Source organism: Armigeres subalbatus, chromosome 3, assembly GCF_024139115.2.
Source record: "Armigeres subalbatus isolate Guangzhou_Male chromosome 3, GZ_Asu_2, whole genome shotgun sequence".
Taxonomy (NCBI): domain Eukaryota; kingdom Metazoa; phylum Arthropoda; class Insecta; order Diptera; family Culicidae; genus Armigeres; species Armigeres subalbatus.
Genome location: NC_085141.1, coordinates 150,624,122 through 150,638,616, shown reverse-complemented (window position 1 = coordinate 150,638,616; position 14,495 = coordinate 150,624,122). Strand labels below are relative to the sequence as shown.

Sequence of the window (14,495 nt, the reverse complement as noted above, 5' to 3'; positions counted from 1 at the left end):
CCGTTTGTCATGCTAAATAGTCAACAAATATCGGTTTTCCAAGGCGCAAATGGCCAGTTCGATCCACATTTTTGAGCGTCGGAGTATCCAGCAAACCTGTTAAGAATTCCATATTGTTTGTCATGTCCGGAAGTTTCTGTTATTTGATATGAAACTAAATACCTCCACTGCCGATGGTTAATATCGTTTGTCGCTGTGTAGAACCTCCGCTCAAGAAGTAACAGGATAATCGCTTCGCAACCCGGATAAAAAATATAATAAAAATATCATTAATTTTACTGTAACAACACCATTTTAAACACAATTATTACCATTGAATATAATGTAATTCTGACAATAGAATCACATAAGAAATAATGGTTTTCCACGATAAAATTAATGGTAAATGGAACTTTTACAATAAAAATGGGGTTGTTATGTATCTTTACAATAAAAAAATCGAAAATTTTCCATACTAAATTCAGAGCAAAACAATTGATTTTACGGTTCTTCAATGGGATGATTTCTAGGGACAAAACAATAGAAAACAATGTGTTTCAAATGTTTCCTCATACTTTTTTTTATTGTTTTACTACAGAAATACAATAAGACTTATAATTAATTTCACTCTAATACTACAATAGAAATACAATACAATTTTATGTTTTACAGTTCACTTTATTGATACATGGTATTTAATTTTAATTATTCATAATTTCATTTTGATATATTTCTATCTGCATAACTTTAATATAACTTAAATTAAATTTTAATGGTATCTTAATTAACTTTTCAATTATCTCTAATTAAATTTTAATTTATTTTGAACTGATTTTTATAGAGAATTAATAAAATTTCAATGAAGTTTTTATAAATCCTAATTGAATTTAAGTTTGGATTTAATTTTTATTAAATTATAATTGAATTTCAATTCAAATTTAATTTGATTTTAATTGAACTTTAGTTTAGTTAACTGCAACTAGCACATAGATAATATAATATTGTTTTGTCTTAGCAATAAATGCTAAATATTTGCGATTTGCAAATTTGAAATGGATTTCATATTTTTTTCTGAATTGATGCAGGTTGACTTTCTACGAATGTAAAAATCACGCAACTGTTGCCACCGAATTTCCACTACATATTTCTGAAGATCTACCTTGTCAGTGGTTATGGCTGCGGACGCGATTCTTGCACAGCACCCTCGGTGGTGTGCATTTCGATGTTCTGTAATATAGCAAGATTAAATTCAAACAATTTATTAACTTGACACCCGATATAACCCACAATACTTACGATTTCTAACCAACTCGAGCCAAGTCTTTATCCGGTATTATTCTAGAATCAGGATCTTCGTCAGTTCGGCTGGCACTGGCGATGAAGCAGCTCTGTTGATGTCTTAGCTTCAAACGAAGGACGAAGTCCGACAGCGGATTCACACGCCTCGCCAGATGCGATTGCTCGCTGGGATCTTTCTTATTGACTGAGTAAAAAATGAAATTATATCAAATTCATAACTAATGCTTTTTGTGAAATAAGGAAAAAGTTGATAGTTTAAAGGGCCGATGTCCACGTAGCGTTTTTTCAACGCTGCGTGCACATAGCGTTAAAGGACGCATGTGTGCATCGGGAAAAAGCGGTAACGCAGCGTCGCCGCACCGATGCATACCAGCGTTTTTTCAACGCCACGTGCACGCAACGTTGAAAAGACGCTATAGCGTGTACGTGTACGTGGGCATCGGGCCAAAACAGATAAAAATGTTTAGTTTCATAAAAGGAAAATGCGGGTGAAAATCAAGAACACCCGGAAAGTTCGTAGTACAATTCCTCCCGCAGCGCATAGAATCATTCCATGTATTGCAAAGGTTGCACCTAATACGACGCACAGGAAAAAAAATTGTCCCACTACAAAATGTTCCCACTGCACTGACATGCCTCTCATTGGCACACAGTGCAGGTCAATGTTTTGTATCATGTATTTTAACTGGATATCAAACAGAATATTATCGTATTACATAAATATGAAATAGTTTGAATAAATTTATTGAACTCTCTATTCAAATCAAAAGATATTCAGCATGATTTTGAGAATAATATTCGAGATAGTGCCGCTTTATATTACACGTGAATTATACCTTCGTGTACAAATTATTTTGGACTTCACTGTACGGTCGACCGGGTTATTGTTTACATTTTTAGGATATTTTCACAATTCGAATCGAGCCCGCTAGTGTATAGTCAACACGATAAATATCAATTACCGCGGTAATTATTCATGTTAATCAATACTTGATATCTTAAAGATTTAATATTATTTTGATTTACAGGTTCTCAATCATGGCAGACTGGGAAGGAACACCAGGTTCTCCGGAAGTCGCTGACGAAATGGACATGGAGGAAGAGTACCTTTTCGATAATTGTGCAGAAGACCCTTTCCAAAGTCACTCCTCGGATAATGCGTCCAATTTTAATGATTTGATCGGAAACACGGAGGTTATGGATTTTGCCTCGGATTTTGCAGATAAAATGACAGACGGCCCAAGAGAAGGCACATGCCAGCGGATCGGGAATAACAGCTCCTGCAGTAGCTCGGTCGATAAAGTGGACTCTTCGGAACATGATTTGTTTGTTTGTACTCTACTAGTTTACAAGCGTGAATTCAAGGGCCAAACATCAGGAGCTTATATTGCACGCTGGGAGCTGTCTGCAAACAGTAGAGACGATTTCCTGGCCAAGATATGGAACTTGGCCAGCGAATTCTTGCACCGGGAAATTATTTTTGAGTCGAATACAGATGGTAGTACAACTCCAAAGTGGCATTCTAAGGAGAAACCTACAATGGAAGACTTTAACAATTTTGCACTGTTTCAGTCTGGTCGGCGCTATTATAAGGTGGAAAACTTGCAAGACGTTAAGCATAATTTGCTGCGAAATTGGCGTGATAAGGAAATATCACTATACCTTCATATATATTCATTGAGTGTTAGCAATCGTGCAGTATGGAGTACCGTTAAAGAACAGCTCATTGATCCAAGTGACCAGGATCGTGCTGGCGCTGCTAGCACACAGGTCGTTCTTGAATTGACAGAGGAGCTGAGAAAGCTTCACGGTGAGTATCTTGAAGCCCACGGAATGGCATGGACTTTCTGGGCCAATGCAATCCAGAGTGCTCCTGCTTATAAAAGATCTTCTATGATGCAATATCCACCACAGACGTTGGCAGGTTTATTCGCTGCGAAAGAAGGTACACGCATAAATGCTATCAAACGCAAGTTAGAAACGGTTAATAATGACAATAATAGTTGTCATGAGGGCATTGCTGCATTGCGTAAAGCTTTCGACACATTACGAGCGTCGATGAACACCGGAATTAATGCATTGAATCATCGAATCGAACGATTGGAGCTTCGAGAACTCACCAGTAGCAATCTTCTCAACGCCATGAAAACATCAATAGTGGTCCACGAAGATGAGATTGGTGAAAATTTGAGAAATCATATTACAGATTGTCCGGACGTCGATCATGCAGAATAGAAGTGCAGAACTCTTTTAAGTTTTTATTGATTACATATTTCCTTTCAGAATAAAAAAACAAAGCAACAAATATAACATATTTCTTCTCTTTCATTTCTGATCTACAGAATCGCTGGGAACTGCTACAGTAGGATCAAATTTTCCCCTTAGATATCCGCATTTTCTGAACAATCCATCCATTCTGTATGAGGCAAACTGAGACATTATGTTTGCAACAAATCTCTTTATACTCGTGCAATTATTCTCACTATATACCTTTTGCATTCTTTTTTTGATGATACCAAAAATAATCTCAATAGGGTTATAATGAGTGTAAGCCGGTAGGAAAATTGGAAATACTCCCAATGACCTAAGGTAGTAAATAATATTAGGATCACAATGTATTCTAGCGCCATCTAGTATCCAAATAGAATGGGTGCCAGGATAAGTTTCTACGCATCTACTCTGTAGTGCGAATTGACGACAATGTTCGAAAAACTTGAAGCGCGTGAATGTACCATCAGTATAGCAGCACTCAACCATGCCCTGCTGGCCAATCATGCACAGGCAAGAGACTCTTGGTTTCCGCACGAACTCGCCGCGTACTACAAGCCGTTGTCCTCTAGCAGAATATCCTTTAGTGCGCAGCATACCGCGATTGTCGAAAGATATTTCATCGATAAACAACAGGTTGCTGTAAGTCCAATCAATTGAGTTCATTTCGCTGAAAAATCGATAAACGTCGCTATCCTTGACTTGGATTGCTCTGCGTTCCAGACACTTCCAGGTGAGACCTTCACTATGCAATATTCGACAAACCGATGATGCTTTTTCAAGATACAGTAGGGGTTGACGCTTATAGAGTTCAATTAGCCATGAACGTTTTTCTTTTTCAAATTTCTTAGAAATAAGCGTATATTGCTTACGCTCGAAGTATCCGTTTTGCTCATAACATTTTATCCAGTTGTACACGGTGGATTTATGCTTCCCATATAGCCTGGACAATTCTTCCACCGAATGACCAAGAAAATAGAATCCGTATAACGCATGATAAACGGTATTACTCGATGCTCTGCGCCGCTTTACTTCAGCAATTATCCCTGCCATGGTGTCGAGTTAAGTTTGCTGCTGTAAATAAATAAATATTAGAATAAACCAAGGAATAAACACTATCTGTCGAGTCAAGTACGAGACAGTGAAGACTATCTGCAACAAGCAAAATAAATTCTCCTGTCCTATTTAGAATTACCTGTAAATGGAAGTGATAAACAAATTCAACGAATTACAATTTGTCAGAATATCGATCAGAATGTTGACAACAAATGCAAACTTGTGTCACTTTATTACTGTGCCAATATTTTTGACACATATCCAAATATGATTCAAAGTCTAAATATCCTTGGAAAGCATAATAAGCTCGAAAGTAGATACTCACCATCATTACACGGCACAGTGGCCAATGATCCACCGTTTATCCCCATCCAACAACAACGAAACAGACACTTCTTGCGCTTCCGACATTTCTTTCCTGCACCTTGGCAGTCTACAATTTCGACTTTTTCACTGCCCGTAAACAAAACATACACGCTCATAAAAACTAGGTTTTAACGAGTTAAAATCGAAAGTTTTTTCAAATATTTTTTCATCATCAATTGTTAATTATATGAACATTCCTTAATTTAAAAATAATATTCGAAAGAAAAATTTTGTGGAAAAATTAAATAACTTTTTCCACAATGAATGTTGTTGTTCAATTGATTTCAATTTTTGTTTCGAAATGATAAATATTTCAATAATCAAATTATTTATATTTTCACAACTGATTTTTTGATCCACCAAATATCATTATTTCAAAATTGTGTTCTGTCTTTTATTAACACAAGCAAACAATTAAAATATAATAAAATGTATTGGTAACATTTGAATTTGTTGTGCGTTTAATGTAAGTACAATAGAGGTGTTTTTCAACTACTCAAATCTACATTAGATGTACAATAACCTGTATTGTATACCATGGAATCAATAGTATTTCAATGAATTAAACCATACAAAGTACTGTATTTTTTTATCCGGGAAGGCTTCTTCCTCTATGTCATCATCCATACATTATTAAATTTTATATTGTCGGCGTAGCACTAAGTTAGAATTCGGAAGTCGGGACTTCCGAACCGAACTTTCTTCCGAAGTTTTATCTGTAGAACTAATTGGTGCGTTGTTTAGCGCATCTTTAGGCGAATCCAGCGCACTACTTCCGAAGTTGGGACAGTTGCCTGTATCTGGAGAAAAATCCATCTTCGGTATATAAATTTGTTCCAGATAGACAATAGGACCATCCTAGTAAGGCCCAGTATCCACTTAAAAAGTAGAGAGGTTACGGAATTTTGTTCAATATTACCAAGCGGCAACTGATCTGCACGGAGCAAAATGTCACTTTTACTTGCGGAATAATCGAGCAGACTATTTTTCCGAAAGTAAAGTGACATCTCCCATTAGTTTGCGTGGGAACCTTACAAATTCCCTTTTTGATTTTTGTTCTTTTCAGGTGGATACCCAAGTAACACCAAGCATTACAATATTGCACATATATCAATCACAAATCGGCATGCTAAATGCTAATTGCATTAGAACTGTTTTAACAATGTGTTGTTGCATTTATTTATCCACTGTCAGACAACGATACTCTAAATCAGCAGTACGAATGCAGCGATGCATTACTGGTGCTTTATTTCAACATGCCAAAGTAATGAACCATTAATTCGGTCTTATAATTGCCCTTTTCCACTTTAAGTCAACTTTTAGGACTGAGTTTTTTACAAGTATATATAGCTTCATGGTTACTTGGGTACTGTTGAAGAAATTTCTTTTCAACTTTTTACTTTTCCGATTCAGTAAACGGAATTTAACATGCACACCAAATTTTTTTCGCTGGAAATCAGCAAAATTTTGCTGGATTTTGCCGAGCTGTAAAATCAGCAAACCATCCAGCAAAATTCATTTTGCTGTTCTTCCAGCAAACATGAAAATCATGAAAATGACAGGTGCATTACTGTATATTCAGCAATGTCGTAAATGGTTTGCTGGACGGTCAGCAAACTGAAATCAAAATAATTTGCTGGTATATCCAGCAATTTAATCTTTATTATTGAAACATCAACATAATATTAACCAAAAAGCGCATTATATTTAAATATATATTAAATAATTATGAGAATGAGATAACTTCATTTGACATGTATCAGTTAATTCCCTCGAGAAATAAAATTGTAATCGGTTTTTGTTTGATTGACTGCTGATACATGTCATAGGAAACAATCTCATATACCAATATCTATATATGTTGCACTCATATGTATCAGTTTTATTTTCAATGATTGTATTTTCAATTAATACTAAAAAAGCAGTAAAAGACAGCAGAAAAACAGGTTATTTGAGCCTAACGGTAACATCGCTCTCGGTAGCGGATCGGTTGGCTTAGTATTGTTTAAAATAGCCGCAGTTGCCTCAGTCCAGCATCTTGATGATGAACTGAAATGCAGGATCTATTCAAAATGTTCAAATAAAAAAAAGCAACTTACACTCAAACAGGCGGAAATGAAACCTTCTCCTCCAGTTTTGAATTTAACTTTGATGAAGTGTAAAAAAAACTAGATTGAGCCGAAATGGCGGCAGTTTCTTTGCGCGAATGTTTATCTCTGACGCATGACTTCAATTTGACAGATAAGTAAAATTGCTGGATTTCCAGCAGTAAGATGACTTTTGCTGATTATTCAAATGATTGCTGAATTTCAGCAAACAAACTTATTGCTGGTTCAGGACCAGCAATCTGTTTTGCTGGAACGAGAAATGAAAATTTGGTGTGTGGGATTGGGATAGAAAAAGGAATTTCTTTTGAACACGATACCAACCTTAAAGGTTATTAGTTCCTGGTTCAGGTAGACAAAAATCAGTATGCCGAAAAACGTTCGACTGCTGGCAAAAACATCGGACAGGGTTTGAACTCAAAAACAATTGTACAATGACAAAACTAATTCTCACCGTAGTCAGAAGAATCGTCAATCGACATTATTGAAAATAGCTAGTCAAACACGACGTCGTTGAAACCAGGTTCAGCTAGAAAGCTATAGTAACTATAGTAACCGAGTTTACTGCCAACGTTTCAAAAAATCCCAACGAAAAGCTCCTATCAGCGATGGAAGTGTCTGATCCCAGATTATCCACCGAGTTGTAAGGGAAATGAACTGAACAGTTCCGTTGAAGATGCCTTCGATGACTGGGATGTTGGTCTAAATACAAGTCCACAAGTTCTTGCCAGCAAAGTATCTGCTGATGATATGCAACCAGACTCAAAGCCCGAGGGGTCAAATGATCGATCACGTATCCCAGTTCCTTGTCTGTCCCACGGTCATGGTAATGCATCTCGGCCAAGAAATCGCGCCTTCTCAATTCTTCCAACATGCTTGGTAAATTTTAACATTGTGTGGCTTTCATTTGATTAATAAATAAATATTCATATCAAAAGCAGTTTATTCAATTTCCTAGTAAAATACTATCGAACAGTAAAAATTGTGGTTATACCATACATTGTATTGTAGAACTACTTATTTCATTACTATTCAATACGTGCATAATACCCCTTTTTATACAGCTACTTTAGAGAAACAATTGAATTTAAGGTAAAATTCATTTAATGCTCAGTTTTATCAACAATAAGTTTACTATAAATCGAATTGTTATGCGAAAAAAAATGTTTGAAATTTATCAAATTTTTGTATTGTTACGATGCTTAACCACCCGTATATTCAATTGCGAAAACTTCATTTACAGTTCAGTTAATAGTTCATAACAATACATTCTAATGTATTTCTATAATTGCATCTACAATATATTCTATATTAATATTATTGTTTTGAAAGGTAGTGTTACAATAAATTGTATTGTTTTTCTAAAATATTTTTTATTCGGGTAGTCTAGCATCCGGCGACCTCGCCGGCAACGAGAAGGTTTAATCAATTATCGAACTAGGTATTGTAGATCCAGTTGAAAACCGAACTGAGCTCTCGCGACAATCGCATTTTCTCCCATTTCCGAATGTCGCAACTGCATCGCGAGTAGTGCGCATCTATGCCATAGCCGTGCGCCATCATGCGCACCACTCGCGATGCAGTTGCGACATTCGGAAATGGGAGAAAATGCGATTGTCGCGAGAGCTCAGTTCGGTTTTCAACTGGATCTACAATATATAATGTAAAATGTATTTCTGCAAGCCAATAAACGTTTTGCTTTATATTTATTAACTTATAAAATATTTTGCTTAATTAATACAGTCGGGATTCGCTGGTTGGGATCTTAATACTTGGGTCACTTTTTAGTTGGGCTTCCGCTGGTTGGGCCATGGCCCAACTAAAAAGCAACCGAACGTCAAAATTCAATGTAAACACGGAAAACAGGATTGGGCGTCACTGAACATCATTTGTGATGTTCAAGTCGAAATACACGTGTTCAAATGGCTGTCAGTTGGCCCAACTAAAAAACCAAATTCGTTAGTTGGGCCGAGGTCGTGGCCCAACCAGCGAATCGCGACTGTAATCTTATCCAATACGATTTTTGAATCCAAAACAAAAAAATATCACTCATATTAAGGTAAAATTTACCTATAATAAAGTACTCATAAATAGGTGAACATTACCAATATTTCCATGAACCACTTCTACTCAAATATGGGTGAATGGTACTTCACCCATAAATAGGTATGTGCACTTTTTTGAGATTATGGGTACTGTTTACCCATGTTTGGGTGAACTGAACTAAGCGTGTAGTGCCAGAAAAGTCATTTTACTCAAATTTGGGTTATTGGCCCAAACCACGGTTTTGAGTGCAAACAACCCACTTTTGGGTAGTTTTGGTTTTCAGTGTATACCACCCAGCCTTTTATCGGCACTCACCGCACTCACCACAGTCGGACGTGAGAATCTCAATGTGCAATGCAAACCTGCGCATTTCATTCCATTCTCGCTACTGTTCCTTGTAAAATGTAAATAATGTAAAAACTGCTGTCAGTTGAGTTTGCTATCAATCAAATGGCTTGGTCCATTCCGTCCATTCATTTCTGGTGAAGTTCCAAAAAATCCGGTTCAAAATTCAAGGCATACGAAAAGTAAGTTGTAACTTTGTATAAATGCTGGTCTTTTAAATGATTATTTCTTTACAGTGACTAAATAAAATAGTTTATAGTGACGCCTCTTCATTGCTAAGTCACCTGTTGCCAATTCCTATCAGGTTGTTTGGACTGGCTAGAGTGCAATTTGGTTTCCAATCAAGTTTTCGGGCCGGAGCAATATCAGCCTTGAAGCCATTCGACACTAACAAATGTATACTTCTTTTTTTGGAATTGTAATGTATTAATCATACGTGGAGCTGTTAGTTATCTTTACATCAGGTCAAGAAAGACTGAACGATCTAGATGAAAAAATACAACTACAGTAAACTAAACCAAAGGGACCTGGAAGCAATAACTCCGGGCTGTTCTACGGGCGGAGGCATCATCAATAGCAACGGCTCTACAGTCATCGATACAGGAATGTATCTACGCGATTGGCGCCAAGCTTTAAGAACCCCACCTTCATACCGAATTGGCAACCGGACCATTCGATTACAGGTACACATCATATGGCCTGTGGTAGTCTTAGGGGCGATTGTGCTCTTCTTGGTGTACATAATTGGCAGTTCAACGATTTCAAGTGCACCAAGCATCGTTAGTTTGAATAAAAATTCGGTGATCTTCTACAATACCACCTATCCGTTAAGTAGCCCGATTGTTAGCAATGGAATAAACTCGTACCGGATAGGAGTGATAGCGGATTTGGACACAAATTCAAGGGTGTCTGGAAAAGACTCATGGAACAGTTATTACATGAAGGGCTATCTGAGTTATATTCCCTCGAAAGGTACTGTCACTGTTTCGTGGGATGAGACGGGACCAACGGAAATAAAATCAAGTTTTTCATTGAAAGGTAAGAATAAAATATTATTTTCGGTTATTAATGTGACAAAACTAGAACATTTTATCGATTCTCCCGGACATAAAAGTGTTTGTCCTACGTGCCACGCGCACCTGTGCTCAGAATAATAGCCTAGGAGGCCGTTTTTTTTATACAAAATCGCCTTCATTGACTATCTGTAACTTTGCTTCCCGATGACAATTTGAATTTAAATTTTGGCAGTGGTACAGGTACCATGGTTATTAGAGTGGGGCGCAGTTGTATGGAAAAACGCAAACTTCGTCCGATCAAGTTTTTTCTGAATCGTTTTTCTGAATCGTTTTGGGACCCCAATCAACTGTGCAAAATATGGGCTCGATTGGTTGCAACCTCGCATGCAGCATCGCGTTTTAAATTTACATGGAGCATCGCGTTTTAAATTTACATGGAGATTAGTATGGGAAAACGTACTTTTTTTACATGTTTGCTCTTAGCGACTTCAATTTATCATCAATCACGTGACTCAATACGTTAGCATATAGTCTAAAAGATGCCGAAAGTCTTTGTCGAAGAAGGTACGTAGCCGGATGGTCTACAAAAAATGTTATTACGTTTTGAAAATTAATTGTTTAAACCATATGCAAGAAATCAATGTTTCTGTCAGCACTACCGGACAACCTATGGTTATCGAAAGGCCAAACTCATGTTCCTTCTTATCGGATTTTTTTCTTTGTGAAATAATTCCGGATAACTCCCATTAGCACTAAAGCCCTATAAGATCAATTATTTTGAAATAACACTCAGTTAAATTATTGATCTACGTAGTACGGCAGTGCTGGCAGAATAAACGATTTTTTGCATATGGTTTGAACACTCAATGTTTGAAGCGTTATAACTTTTTTCGTGGACGTTCCAGCAACATGCCTTCTTCAGCAAAGTTTTTCGGCATCCTTTGGGTTATACTTTAACGCAATGTGCCACTTGGTTTACGATAAACTGAATCCTCTAGTAGTAGAAATGCAAAAATATACGTTCTCTTATATAAATTTCCATACAAACTTCAAACGCGATGCGGAAAGCGAGGAAGCAACCAATCGGTCCTAAATTCTGCACAGTTGTTCAGGACCCAGAATGGCTTCGAAAAACCATTGATTTGTAAAAATGACCATGACGCCCCACTCTAATGGTTATATAAATACTAGGGTTGTTCAAAAAATCAATTTTGCTCCACAGTGCTCATCTGATTCTTTGTCATGTTCTGAGTGTCCTGTGAAAATTTGAGCTCATTTGGTTTAAAACTGGTTTAGCACAAGACGTTTCCAGTTTTCATGCAAATTAGTACATATGGGGAAGTTTATTTTTTCATTGTACTGTTAATGACGCTTCCCCATTAAGCGCAGGTTAATAGAAAACCGCCATAGCTAGAAGGAATACTCAACAACTTTCACCCAATGAAAACCGCATGTTGATTAATCGTCCCAATAATTAGTAATATTATCAATAATATAATATATTATATGTTCATACCGCATCGTGCTTTCGTACTGTGCGGTTCTTTTCTCTCTTTGCGGAAGGAAGTTTTTAATACTACCCGACGCTATTTTAATTTCAACAGTGCTTCTCAGCGCTATTTGTACCCACTGATCCCGTTACGATCTTTGCAAGGACCCGTGCCTTCGTTTTACTTTGGACCCGTTTGCGGAAGTAAAATTCCGACAAGCGTTGGTAATCCTGCAGGGACACCTCTTAGAAGGTCACGTCTCCACGCTCAGCCATGAGCATTAATAAAAACAAGAGGAAGGGGGAGTCTCTGAATTCTCCACTTCCTTCAAAGAAACAAGGTTTCAAGATCGTCCTGGCCAAGCGCGGAAAAAATAGATGGAAGCTGGAGACTTCAGATATTCCTTCTAAATATAACGTTGACATTATTTCTTCTCCTATCGAACTGAGCAATCAGTTTGATTTGATTAATGGCGAATTTGAGGAAATCGAATCTACCTTCTAGCCCAGGTGATTCGATTCATGCGAAGAAACAACGGATTCCGCCAATTGTGGTATCTGTTGCCGAGTTTTCTGGCTTTCGGAATGAAATCTTGAGTAACCTTCAGGGGATCAAGGTAGCAGTGAAGATGGCTAGGAAGGGTGACTGCCGCGTTTTGCCGGGATCCTTTGACGATCGCAAACGTCTTCAGTATTTAACTGAGAAGCGCCATAAATTCTTCACATATGACGACAAAACTGAGCGATTGTTCAAAGTCATCTTGAAAGGTCTCCCAGTAAATCACTGGATGAGATTAAAATTGAAATTTCTCAATTACTTGGATTTTCACTAGTCCAAGTAATTAAGATGAAAAAGAAATCCCACTCTGGTACTTTCCAGAGGGGCATTTCTCAAGAATTTTATTTAGTTCATTTCAACAAATAATATGAAAAGTTTGGAAAAGGCCTGTATTATGTCCCATGTCCGTGTTACATGGGAACGAAGGTCCTTCGTAGCTTAGTTGGTTAAAGCACCAGTCTAGCGTACTGTAGGGTCATGGGTTCGAAGGGAAAGTGGTTACCTCCAATACATTTTCCAAATCAATATCTTCCACATAACGTACATCTTCACATATGAGTTTTTATAACATTGTAAATTATCGTCCAAGTCGGGTGGTTTAATCCCCGGAAATAGGCAATTAACTTTGATTGAACTGAACCTGAGTTGCGTGCTCTTGCCTACGCAATGCGGTCGGGTCTGAGCTTGACGACCGACTGGCAAATAGCTTACACAACCCTCACTTAATCAGGTACAGTTGCTGATGAAGAATGTATAGCCGCCAGATATTCTAAATACTCACGCAATGCCTCTAATGTGGACGTGTACTATACACATTTCAAAGTATTGGCTTGAGAAATGGATTTTGTGAGTGATTTGACTATGCGTCTCAATTTGGGAATCTCGAGTTCGTTCAGTAGCTGCCGTTAGGGTTGCGAAGGCCGACGGAGGTCCTTCGTAGAAGTAGTTGGTTAAAGCACCAGTCTAGCGTACTGTAGGGTCATGGGTTCTGAGTCCTGAGTAAATCCATGTTGAGGCTTTCTAGGTTATCGCTCAATCAGTTTTCTTTTCTTCAATAAGCAAACTGTTTGAAAAGGATTATTTTAAATAGAAATGATGGTTCATATTAATGACAATTCTATTTTTGCCGATGAGCAATTTGGTTTTTCGCCATGGGCATTCGACCACTCATCAGCTATTAAGAGTTACGAACTTAATTCGGCCTCAACAAATCTGAAGGATATTCTCGACTGGAGCGTTGCCTCTTTATTGATATAGAGAAAGCATTTGGACAGTGTTTTAAGTATGAAGGGGTATTGATTGTAAAATTATTGAATTTTTAATTTTCCTCTGTACTTTATTTAAACTGATCCAAAATTATTTAAACAGATCGCTCACTGCAGGTATCAGAGTTCTAAATCTTAATAGATTTCCTGTAAAGAGCTGGTGTTCCCCAAGGCAGCATTACTGGCCAGCCCATATTGTATAACAACATTTTTGCTTCTGACTTTAAGGTACCTGGGGTAAGGAAAGTATGGGGTAAGTGTAGTGGTAACAATACGACTGGATCAGGATGAATCCGATTGAACGTTTTTAATCGCAAGAATGTTTTAGAAAGATGAAGTTAAGAATCCATAAACTGAATTCACCCGACTATTTGGAATCAAATCCATTTGAGACACCCATCCTAATGCTATTGCTTGATCATGAGACTTTAAACTACCGAAAAATTCTACTACTTTTATTTTAATTCAATGGATTTCCAACTAAGTAGTCGTTTCTAAATTTATCATTGATGTGAAAGGAATATTTTGAGCAACTAACAATTGTGTGACATCGAAAACGACTTAATTTTTTTTAAATTAAAGCCAAAAATTCGCCATTTTGATTTGCCCTTGAATTTTAACATACATGGGGCAAGTGGGACATATTTGAATAACATTTTCGATAAAGCTACTCGCACTTCGTTTCAATTTACGTATTGCTAA

At 37.2% G+C, this 14,495-nt stretch overlaps 2 protein-coding genes across 2 annotated transcripts; both read left to right on the top strand.

Moving 5' to 3' along the window:
- Positions 1-2,199: 2,199 nt before the first annotated feature.
- Positions 2,200-3,513, top strand: LOC134222057 (uncharacterized). Its single transcript, XM_062701207.1, has 2 exons — positions 2,200-2,244; positions 2,307-3,513. The coding sequence occupies exon 2, from the start codon at positions 2,317-2,319 to the stop codon at positions 3,511-3,513; it is 1,197 nt and encodes a 398-aa protein (XP_062557191.1). The 5' UTR covers positions 2,200-2,244; positions 2,307-2,316.
- A 5,981-nt stretch (positions 3,514-9,494) lies between these two features.
- LOC134227830 (soluble calcium-activated nucleotidase 1-like) lies at positions 9,495-10,633 on the top strand. The gene is made up of 2 exons (XM_062709511.1): positions 9,495-9,646; positions 9,701-10,633. The coding sequence occupies exon 2, from the start codon at positions 9,953-9,955 to the stop codon at positions 10,616-10,618; it is 666 nt and encodes a 221-aa protein (XP_062565495.1). The 5' UTR covers positions 9,495-9,646; positions 9,701-9,952; the 3' UTR covers positions 10,619-10,633.
- Positions 10,634-14,495: the final 3,862 nt, after the last annotated feature.

What these genes read in the sequence shown, in the direction of transcription:
- LOC134222057 (XM_062701207.1), top strand. Translation starts at nt 2,317, where the DNA reads ATGGCAGACTGGGAAGGAACACCAGGTTCTCCGGAAGTCGCTGACGAA.
- LOC134227830 (XM_062709511.1), top strand. Translation starts at nt 9,953, where the DNA reads ATGAAAAAATACAACTACAGTAAACTAAACCAAAGGGACCTGGAAGCA.